This window comes from Cyprinodon tularosa, unplaced genomic scaffold, assembly GCF_016077235.1.
Source record: "Cyprinodon tularosa strain WSP-4 unplaced genomic scaffold, ASM1607723v1 ctg351, whole genome shotgun sequence".
Lineage (NCBI taxonomy): Eukaryota > Metazoa > Chordata > Actinopteri > Cyprinodontiformes > Cyprinodontidae > Cyprinodon > Cyprinodon tularosa.
Window position 1 is genome coordinate 147458 of NW_024039065.1, and position 11860 is coordinate 159317.

An 11860-nucleotide genomic window follows, 5' to 3' on the forward strand; every position below is an offset into this window, starting at 1 on the left:
CCAAAAACATGACTGTTAGGTTAATTGGCTTCTCTAAATTCTCCTTAGGCGTGAGTGTGTGTGAATGGTTGTTTGTCCTGTTTGTCTTTGTGTTGCCCTGTGTTGGACTGGCGACCTGTACAGGATGGACCCCGCCTCTCACCCGTAGACAGCTGGAGATAGAAACCAGGACCCCTCGCGCCCCTGCTTGGGAAAAATAGTAACTGGAAATATAGGGATGGATGGATCCCCTTGTAGAAATAAATTTGCTTTTCTGGTGGTAAAAGCACAATATTAGCACAGGTTTTCCTTCCATTCACCTTTACAGAATTATTCTTGGACACAGCACTTTAAAAACAGCCAGCTTTGCAGGTGATTGAACCTCCTTGTGCATTAAAGGAGGGTAAGTCAGTGGGCGTCCGTCAGATGTAAAGAAATAGATCTTCAATATTAAACACTGTGTCGTATATTAAATATGATATCAAGGTGTTGTTAATTTTTATTTCAAGTTACTAAAATCTGGCATAAAATGACCAAAATAATTTCATTTATTGATGTTATTCTAATAAACAAAGATGCACCTGCACATTTTCCTTTAAGCCATACTGCTTGATGTGTATACAAACCTGATAACATTTATATTCTTATTAAACTATATTATATTTAGTAGTTTTAGTTACTTTGACTTACTTTAAATCCTTCATTCTTTTACAAAAATAAAACAACCAAAAAGGTAACAATAACATAAGTGCATAAAAGCACTAGTTCTAATAAAACATTTTTTCATGTTTCAGATCCATCTGGGAACAAGCTGAATTGTATCTCCTGACCCCAAAAATTTGTCATTAAAAGTCTCGACATTTCGATGCTAATCTTATCATTTTCAAAGGAATAGATCCCAGTTAAGAGTAACAAGCAATGATAAGAGAGAAAAACACATCTCAGAAAATAAATTGTGTTTCTAACCTGTTTATAAGAAAAATTGATAAAAAATTACTGAGACTTTTTATAAGCTTTCCTGGAAATTTAATACAATTAATTATTTCAATAAAAACAAAAAAACAAACTGAAACCTGCGTTTGTTGTTTCGACTTCATATTTAAAACTATCAGTTAAATCTTTATAATTTTTAGCCACACTTATCAGCAGGGGGGGATTTACTATTAGGCAATATTAGGCAGTTGCCTACGGACCCAAGTTCCTGGGGGCCCCATAAATTTTTGTTTACATGTATAGTTAATAGAACTACTCCTTATGTCTGCACATTAATTATGTTTTTGATCAAAATCCTTTCGCTAAAATGCCATCAGAAAGCTTAGAAGTGTGTCGCAGCCCCCCCCTTCAGTGTCCACCATATTGGATCAGTCCATTTGCTGCACATGTTCAGAAAGGTCCAAACAGACAGCAGCAAACCATTTGAAAACAAAGGATGCAAAGAGCAGTGTTGCCAACTTAGCGCTTTAGTCGCTATATTTAGCCACTTTTCAGACCCCTCTAGCACTTTGATTTCTAAAAAGCTCCTAACGCCAAATATAGCGACTTTTTTCTGCTACTGGAGACTTTGGAGTCAACATCTAAAAGCAGCGAGCTCTGCTCTCCAGAGCAAGTAGATTGGTAACCCCGCCTCCTGCTCTCCTCTATCTTGTCTGCTGTCATGATTCATGCAGCTATTATTTCATCCAAATGAAAAATGGAGAACAGAGAAGCAGATCATGGCTTGTCTACAGTGAAAAGAAGGACTGGGTTATTTACTTTGGCCTTTTTGGAAACACAGGAAGGAGCAATCAGCTAAGTGAGCTTAGTGCTTGGAAAAAATCTTTCATTCCTTTAGAGACAGCATGAAAAGTCAGCTGAGTGCAAAACATAGAGAGGAAAACAAGAAGAAAAGGGACAAAAATAGAGGGACAAAACCTAGAACAGATAATGGATGTCTATTCTATTAACATTTCTCTATCTGTAGAACGGGTCTGTTTTATGTGTTGTCTTCTAGATTTAGAGGGCCCCCCGGCCTGTCTTTGTCTAGGGCCCCAAATTTCCTAAATCCGCCTCTGCTTATCAGTCACTTTGGAAGGTCCAAAAACTAATTACCTTTAAAGTGACAAAGTTATTTTGAGAACCAGAAATATAATGTTATGCCCGTGTAATAGACGGTCCAATCAAGGGGACGACTGCTGATTCCAGGAGAAAGTCATTGACTCCTTGGGAACAGTGTGGTTTTGGGAGAACTACCAGCTTTGGACTCCAACTTGAGTCGATGCCTAAAGAGTCATAACAGACAGAAACATCCAGAACATGAGCTACAGCTGTCGTGTCCCCACTTCTGAACCATAGCAGAACCGCCTCACCTGGGCTAGATAGAAAGGACGGGGGAAGTTCAATTCTGTTGGTCAAATGTTTCACAGTTTTAACTTTGATTTCCTTCTTAAAATGTTTTTTTTCTTCTATGAGTTTTGGATAATTTCCCTATTTCAAAACAATTAAAACATTGATATGTTATGAAATGTCTCAATACCTTTTCTTTTGTTCCTAAAATGCCTTTATTTTCATTATATTTCTTCTAGCATTCTACTTAAGAACATTGTTTTTTCTTGAAAAATATTTAAACTTTTAAAAAAACTCTCAAGGTTATTTATTGATACTGTACCTGTTGGTAGATTTGTTTTATATTCCTATAAAAACAAATCTATGAACAGAAAATGAGTTAATTCTCCTTTTTTGATGACTGTTTGTAGAGACGCCATTAAAAATATGGACTCTGTTTAGTTTAGTTCTTAATTCAAATTCAGACAGGATAATATGAATTTGGGAATTCTTGCATCTCAGAAACGTATCTATTTTCTGAAACACTTTCTCCGTATACTAACAGATTCTCTTCCTGATTTAGAGAAGTAATGAGGCAATTTGTGTTTGAATTTGGTAAGTAACAGTGAAAGTCCTCAGACAAATAAATATTTAAATAAAGAAAAGAAAGTATTTATACTTCATTACTTGACACCTGTGGAAAAGTGGCCAATGGGAGAGTGACGGCCTACTGGTTAAGGCATAGAGCTTGGAATCCTGAGGTTCTGAGTTTGAGCCCCACTCCCACAGACTACCACTCTGTGTCAATGAGTAAGACCCCTTACCCCACACTACTCCCCAGGCGCCCCACAATGGCAGCCCACTGCTCCCCAAAGGGATGGGTTAAATGCAGAGGTAAATTTCTTCGATGTGAGATCAATAAAGTTCAATAATAATAATAATAATTATTAAAAAGGCGCCAAATTAAAAGGTCCAGGATGAAGCTCCTGCAGTGTCTGTTGGTTCCAACCGCTGCTGGGGTCGGCTGAGTTTAAGAACCACAGTGTCAGGACTGTTTTTTTGTGTTTGTGTTTCTGTGTTTGTCTCCCTTTAACCACCAGGAGGCGCCTGGTTTTGGTCCTCCTCCTCACACACCTGCTGATTGTTTCCTCGTTAACGGAGTGTTCTTAAGCTGCTGACTGCCACTACCTCGACGCCAGAGTGTTTGCCAGTTTAGGGTACTCTAGCCAAGCTAAATTTTGCTAAATCAAGCTGAGTTTTGTCAACCTGAGTTTTAACTTTGTTTTAGTCTTTGCCTCTCGGCAGGAAGTCATCCTGCAAACTGGATTTCTCAGACCTTCACTCCCTGGAAGGATCAACTGAGCTAACTGAGCTGGGGTTTCAAACAGGAGGTTTGGATCCACTTTCCCCAAGAGATCGTTTGAGCTTCTCACTGAGAAAGGGATTAATCTCCACTATGACCTGTTCAAGTACTGCAGGAAATCTGAGTGGCAGTCATTTACTCCGTTCACCAACTATCAACCGCATTCTGGGTAAAACCTGTTCCGCCCTCCACCGAATCAGACAAACACTGGAACCACGGCACACAGACAGGAGTCAAGGATTCAACAACTTCTTTGGAAACGTGAGTTGGCAACCAAATCCTCTTCTCCAAATTCACGAGCCAAATTCCCCACTGAGCCTGAACTAACCGCTGTCTTCCCCTCGCTTTGCAGTTCCGGTTGAGCAGTGTTCAGAGCAACACTTCTCCCTCTGTTTAACTTCTCAAATAAAACCCGTTAAACCTTTTCCCTGGACTCTCTCTTTAGGTTTACTGCATTTGGGTCTTAACTTTGTAACATCATGACAAACAGGCTGATCTCCTCCAGGCTGAGCTGCACTGATGCAGGTCATGGTGTCCTGCAGTAGCAGGCCCACATGTCTGTGTAAAAATAAACAACTAATTTACTGGTATTATGTTATACTTTAGCTTTTTGACTCAGTTGTCTTTAGGTTTACAATGGCTGTAGTCATCCATCATTAATGAAATGGAAATAAAAAAATAATCAAATCCCTGAAATAGGTTTCTGGGATTTCACATCATATCTCTGTCAGAGCCATCAACATATGAACTCATTTTGCTTCATGTTACTGTTTCCATGTATATTTACAACAATATCCATTGTTCTGGAAATAAGCTGCAACAATAACGACACTGATGGTTCTGATTTGCCTTTATTTACTGAGATGAGTCATTAGCAGGTATGTTCTGAGTTTTATGATGGCTACAGTGATGAAGATAAAGTAGTTATCTCTGATCGCAGGAATCACATCTTCTCTGACTGAAAACACAAACGTCCAGATGTCTGAACTTCACCCTTGTATCAATTCTGTCTCTAAGCGGGACAATGCACATATGCAAGCTACGGTGATGTTCTCAAGTTCTACAGAGTAGCTGGAGCCGGGGGAGCGTTTCAGGACAGGCATGCTGATGGTGATAGGGATGGTCTCCAGTCCCAAGGCGCTGTTGCAGCCCCCGCCAGAGTGGCTGTCCTGGCACCTGGCCTCGTAGAGTATCTGAGGGTCCCGGTTTAAGTCTTCGTTTTTACTGCAGACAGAATAGAAACAAGGAGAGCTTGGAAGTTCAATTTGATTTGACTTTGTTGGCAGTGAATTTCCATCTGGGGAGTGAAGTTTGTTTCATTATTGTTGCAAGAAAAAGACACCTTTTTTTTTGCTCTTTTCTTATGGAAAATGAATTTTATATAACCTTTTTTCCAACTTATTATTTTATTAATTTTTTTCAAATTTTTCTTTTTCAGTCTGTTTTATAAATTGTATTCAATTGCTTTTCACAGATTACATTCTCTTTTACTTGTGGGGGCGGGCATTCGTGTGGAGAGAGCATTTCTATTGGTTTGCACTGAAAAAAAAAAAAAAAACTGGCTCCAAAAAAAAAAAATAAAACATTTAAATTTAAAATGGTTAAAAAATATATAAAATAAAATATTATTCAATCAAAAATTGAAAAGATAAAATATTAAAATAATCTAATAATCATTTTTGAAATTGAAATAAAAAAAATTGTTATGCAGGAACTAAACTTTGAAAAACTTCATAAAAAAATAGTGTTTTCTCAAATGTTATTTTTCCAACTTTTTAAATAATAAAATAGAAAATAAAACCTTTTCTAAGAAGTTTTTTTCTGGATTGAATTCTTTTTTCAAAATATCCATTTACAAAAAGGACTCTTTGCTCGCAGCAATAATGGAACAGAAGTCACTCCATATTGTTCAGGCAGGAGAATAAGTTTCAGGTCCATTCAGAGCCTATCAGAGAGGACGGTCCGTACTCACTGGTAAACCCAGGGTGCAATGCTGCGTGTGTTGATGTCACTGGGTAGATTGACCAGCTGGCTGTAGTAATCTCTCAAGCAGAGCAAGCATAGGGCTTCACCAAAACACTCACTGCTCGTTGGCTTGGCCAGAGACTGTTGGAGGATCAGCAGACAGAGCAGGAAGACACGCATCTGTCGCAAAAACACACAACAATCGAGATTCAAAATTTGAACTATAAACTTACTTGGAATAAAAACATTACAAACAATAAAAAAACACAATATAAACTTGAAATTTCAACATTAATCACATTATGAGAGGAGAAAAGGATCTGACAACAAATAATTATCATGCTGGTTTCCCTTCTGATCCATGAAACACATAAACACTGCAAAAACTGCTTTAAATATGTGCAAACATTTCTTAAAGTCAGTTTATTTGTCTTAAATTGAGCAAGTAAATAACAGGATTTTGCCCTTATTAAATAAGATTATTAATTATTGTGCAATTTAGAAAATATAAAACAGTTGTTTCTTCTTTTTTTAAACATAAATAATCCTATTTCTGTGGCATACTTTTTACCTGCTCAAACGAAAGAAAAGATACAGTGATATCAAGAAAATGTATTAGAAATATTTAAAATTTTGCTCATCCAGTGATCTGATCAATTGGGACCAGCCAGACGTACTGTAAAAAAATCTAAATCTAGATAAGTCGTTTTTTTCTTAAAAGAAGTGCTTTTGTTCTTGGATTGAGGAGGTAAAAGAGACATTTTGCCAATGGAACAAGAAAATCTACATTCAAAATAAGAAAACACAATTGCATTGTCTTATTTCAAGCGCATATTATCTAATTATCTTATTTTAAGAGTAAAAATACTCATTCCGCTGGCAAACTAATTTACCTACTCAAATTAAGGTTAAATACACATAATTGAAGAAATGTTTTCACTTATTTCTAGATCATTTTTCCAGTGCGCTGGATCCTGCACTGCACACATTAATATATAAATTAGTCATTTTTTCATGGTCTGATTAGGTACATTTTTTATTGAGTAGAATGATTTATGTTTAAAATGAGAAAAAAAACCTAATCTATTAACTTATTTGAAGTGCATAATTTAAAATGAGCTTTTTTTTTTAAATTATGCACAATATAGTTTTTCTATTGGCAGATCATCTCATTATCTGTTTAAATGAAGGGTAAATACAAATATCTACAGAAGTTTTGACTTTTTCTTTTGATCAGGTTTTTTCATTCTTCATGTTAAGATCACATGCATATCAGTCTGTAAAAACTTGAATAACGTTTCCCTATTTGTCCTAAAACAATCTGCAGCGACTATTGAAAAAGTCCTATAGAAACCTGAAAGCACCTTCTATCAGGCTCCAACTCACTAACTTCTGCCTAAAATGGAATGGATTTCATTCTCTATCAGCTTTAATGAAACACTAATGGTGCAGATAGAACTCTCACCTGAAACGCTCCCATGGTGTAAGGCTGACTTCTCTCTCCTGCTGGCAGATTTGATCGACTGATGTCTCGATTCTTTTTCCTTCCAACCAATGGCTGGATCTACCTTTATTTATATGCCATGCTGCTGTCATCATAACCCTGTCATCTATGCAGATTGGTGGAGGTATTGATGAGAAGGCTGAGGCTGGAGTTTACGTGTTCTGGACCGGAGGCCATGATGCTCAGCATCATTACGCTGTTTTTGACATTAGCATTTAGCCTTGATAGTGCCTTCCTCCTGATAAAAGGTTAGACCGGTATATGCTGATGAGCCGTCCAACTGGGTGGACTCCCATTACCTGTCCATTCATGGTCCAGCATCACCGTTAAGTATTTTGACCTCCTGTGTGACTCATCAGACCTTCACCGTCCTGATGGAGAAACATCTTCCAAACTCCATTCTCATCTTCCTGTGACCTCACCCATTCAGAGTGGAACACCCCCGACAAATCTGTGCTGAGAAATAAGCTATTTTTATGCTGAAAAAACTTTACTCACACAATGACAGACAGACAAACATTCATGCCCAGAGACCACCTATAACATAGTAATTGTGCCTTGAATACAGCTGAATAATTAAACCCAGGGACGGGGCAAACCTGAATGGGGCCCAAGAAATATTCGATCTTAGGGCCCTTTATGGAGTGAATTTTGTTCCATTATTGTTGCAAAGAATACTGTCATGATTTTACTAAGATCTGACCCAAAAGCATTAAACCAATACAGAGAGACCAGGGAAAAGGTTTAACAGGTTTATTGACGAGATAGTGAAGAGATAGTGTTGCTCTGAACACTGCTCAACCTGAACTGGAAAGCGAGGGGAAGACACTGTGGTCAGTTGAGGCTCAGTGGGACATCTTATTCTCGAACTTGAAGAGGAGAAATAGATTGCTGACTCACGTTTCCAGAAAAGTGGTTGACTCTTTGACTCCAGTCTGTGTGAGATAGTTCCAGTGTTTGTCTGATTCGGTGGAGGGCGGACAGGGTTACCCAGGATGCGGTTGTTTGTAGGTGAACGGAGAAGCTGACTGCCACTCAGATTTCCTGCGGTACTTGAACGGGTCGTAGTGGAGATGAATCCCTTGCTCAGTGTAAAGCTCAAACGTTCTCTTGGGGAAAAGTAGATTCAAACCTCCCGTTTAAATCCTCAGCTCAGTTTGAAGCTCAGATGGTCCTTCCAGGGAGAGAAGGTCAGAAAAATCCAGTTTGCAGGATGACTTTCTGCCGAGAGGCAAAGACAAAAAACAAGATTAAGACTCAGGTTGACAAGAACTCAGTTTGACTCAGCAAAACTCCGCTTGGCTAGAGTACCCAAAAATGGCAAACACTCTGGCTTCGAGGTAGTGGCAGTAAGCAGTTTAAGAGCGCTCCGTTAACGAGGTAACCATCTGCAGGTGTGTGAGAAGGTGGACCAGAACCAGGCGCCTCCTGGTGGAGAAAGGGAGACAAACACAGACACACAGACAGGAATCCTGACAAATACATTTTGTAAATGAAAAGTTGAGAAAAATGTAACCTAGAAAGAAACTTTGAAAAACATTTTAATCAAACAATATTTTTAAATTAAAGGTACAGTAGATTATGTTCTTTTTCCTGGTAGATCATCTAAATAATTGGTCCTCATAATTGTCAATCCTTCTGGTAATATGTTTATGTAAGGTCGTCCTACGTCCTACGTGCGTTATATATATTTTTCTGTGCATGCACACTTTTATGTGGTGAGCTACGGTTTCAGCTGGTCATGGAATCTCACCTTTCTAACAAGCGTTCTTTGAAAATGGCAGAGGGTCGTAAAAAAAAAAGTGTCTATGAAGTGTATGAGAAGAAAAGAAAGGCCTCAGAAGAGAGAAATAAGACCAGAGTGCTTTTGGGTTGCGTACACTGGGGGGAGTGTTGGTCTAGTAATTAGAGCGGTACGCTTGTGCTCTGAGAAGGTTGCAAGCATCCGGTTCGAACCCCACAGCCTCCACTCGATGGTTCCTAAGCAAAATCCTTAACCCCACACTGCTCCCCAGGCGCCACACAATGGCAGCCCACTGCTCCCCAAGAGGATGGGTCAAAATGCAGTGGTAAATTTCTCCAACGTGAGATCAATAAAGTTTAATTATTATTGTTATGAAAGCAAAGGTTGGCTTCCCACTGATGCCTCGGTTGCAAAGTTTCCACACGAAAGATAAAGTTTGGCCTGCTATTTGGAGAAAATCATTTCACATCAAACAGTTAACCCTGCACACATACAGGAAAAATAATAAAACCAAGTGAAATATATGCATTGCGTGACAAAGAGATATTACATTTAGAGGTTAGTGTCTTATAATCTAGGTGCAATTTTATTATAGTTTGGATTTTTTTTTATTCCTGTTTACTCTTATTTAGTTGTGATCATATTGTCCTCTAGATCAGTTAATTGGCATTTAAGAAATTATTACTTTTACTATAGTTTTCATTTGTTCTTGTCCTAGTTTAAGTTTTTTTCATACTTCAGTTATTTTTTTAGGTAAAAAAGGAGAAATTAAATTAAAATTAAATTATTGTCCAGCTAAGTAATAATAGCTCAAAACAAGATACTATTTCCAAAAAACTGGTTCATTTACAGCTGACTTTAGCTGAATACTGTAAAAAAGGAAGTGTTACATCAGTTCATGATGCCATAGCATAGATAGATAGATAGATAGATAGATAGATAGATAGATAGATAGATAGATAGATATTTAGATAGATAGATAGATAGATAGATAGATAGATAGATAGATATTTAGATAGATAGATAGATAGATAGATAGATAGATAGATAGATAGATAGATAGATAGATAGATAGATAGATAGATAGATAGATAGATAGATAGATAGATAGATAGATAGATAGATAGATAGATAGATATTTAGATAGATAGATAGATAGATAGATATTTAGATAGATAGATAGATAGATAGATAGATAGATAGATAGATAGATAGATAGATAGATAGATAGATAGATAGATAGATAGATAGATAGATAGAAAGATAGAAAGATAGATAGATAGATAGATAGATAGATAGATAGATAGATAGATAGATAGATAGATAGATAGATAGATAGATAGATAGATAGATAGATAGATAGATAGATAGATAGATAGATAGATAGATAGATAGATAGATAGATAGATAGATAGATAGATAGATAGATAGATAGATAGATAGATAGATAGATAGATAGATAGATAGATAGATTGATTGATAGATAGATAGATAGATAGATAGATAGATTGTTCAAAATCTTAAGTAAGAAGATGAAATTACGTGTGATTTAATAAAATAACTGACATATTTTCTTGATTTTCGCTTTGCTCTTTTTAGCAATCTGTAATAATCTGGCTAAGAGAACCATGGCTAAGAATAAATATCAGAGTGGATTAAATCGTACTGAAAATAAGTTAATATAAAATATAGGCTTTATAAACAAATAAAGCGTTCAGTATTTATTCTTATCTCACTGCAACGTGTATCTACAAACAATATTTACAAACTGAATGCTGGTTTCTTTTTTTTTTTATTAAGTCAACAAACATTTACATTAAAAAAATACTCTCAGAGAGGATAGCAAATGTAAACATAAACAGATAAAGATCAATTACAATAAAAGAAAAACAAAGAAGTAAAACAACTAACGGACTTAGACTTCTGTATTTGTCATTTTGTATGCACAGAGTGCATACAGGACGAAATTGCGTTACATACAGCTTATGAACATTGCATTGATATTTCAAATGGCACGAGTTATACAAAAAGTGCAGCAGTGGTCAAAGTGTGAACAGTGCAGAGGATAAGAGACAGTGTGCAAGTTGCAGTGGTTCAGTGCAAATAGGCATTTGTGCAAAAAATGCGTTATTGAGAATAGAAATGAAATGAACGATTAAAGGGCTAAAAGTTAAACAGGGGATTTATCTAAGCAAACATTTAAAACAAACACAGACAGAGCCATAGAAATAATAGAAACGAAAAGGTGAATGCATTCAAAATAGCAGATGTTTGGAGAAATCAAGTCTCAATTGTTTGGCATATTTGTCATTTTTTATCTTCTTAAGAGAAGAAAAATAGATTTTAAAGTCCTTCATAAACCAATGAAAGGAAGGTTTAGAATTTCTCCATTTAGCACAGTGGATATGATATTTACCCAACAACAGGAGGACATTAATAGTGTAAGAAACAGGCTGGGGAAGATGGTCCATATAAAAAATGACATCATTTAGTGCAAAAGGGGGGACATCATTAATTTTTAAAGATATCCAGTCTTTCAAGTCTTTCCAGAAGCGGTGTGTAGTGGGACAGTGGTAAAACATATGTTCAACGGTTTCACTATTATTATTACAACAAAAAGAACATTGATCCATCTCAAAACCAAATCTTTTTCTTAAAAATTCTGCCACAGGATAAATTTTGTTAATAACTTTCAAATGTGTTTCTTTGACTTTAGGTAAAATAGGCCATTTAACAAATTCTGAGAAAGCTTTATCGACTGTATCTGAGTTAACAGAAATATCTCTCTTCCAAGTAAATCTATCACAATAATGACATTTTCTGGCTTTCAAAAAACTATTAATAAATTTATTATTGCATTTTTTATCAAGCAAATTACATTGTGAAATCAACAAACTGGGCAATATTGGTGGGTATTTATTATATAACCTAGAGTTTTTTTTTATCAATTAATTAAAGGCAGTGGAATCGATTTACACTGAATGCTGGATTTCTGCTCTGCAGC

At 36.4% G+C, this 11860-nt stretch overlaps 1 protein-coding gene across 1 annotated transcript; it reads right to left on the reverse strand.

Annotated features, from left to right (window-relative positions):
• Positions 1–4486: 4486 nt before the first annotated feature.
• Positions 4487–7401, reverse strand: LOC119789938 (interleukin-17A-like). The gene is made up of 3 exons (XM_038295141.1): positions 7074–7401; positions 5616–5788; positions 4487–4867 (listed from the first exon to the last, which is right to left on the reverse strand). Exons 1-3 carry the CDS (start codon positions 7086–7088, stop codon positions 4633–4635), a joined length of 423 nt encoding a protein of 140 aa, XP_038151069.1. The 5' UTR covers positions 7089–7401; the 3' UTR covers positions 4487–4632.
• Positions 7402–11860: the final 4459 nt, after the last annotated feature.

Excerpts from the sequence above, each read along its gene's own strand:
- LOC119789938 (XM_038295141.1), bottom strand. Across the intron at positions 4,868-5,615 it reads ATTGCACCCTGGGTTTACCA|TAAAAACGAAGACTTAAACC; the intron begins GTGAGTACGGAC and ends TTCTGTCTGCAG.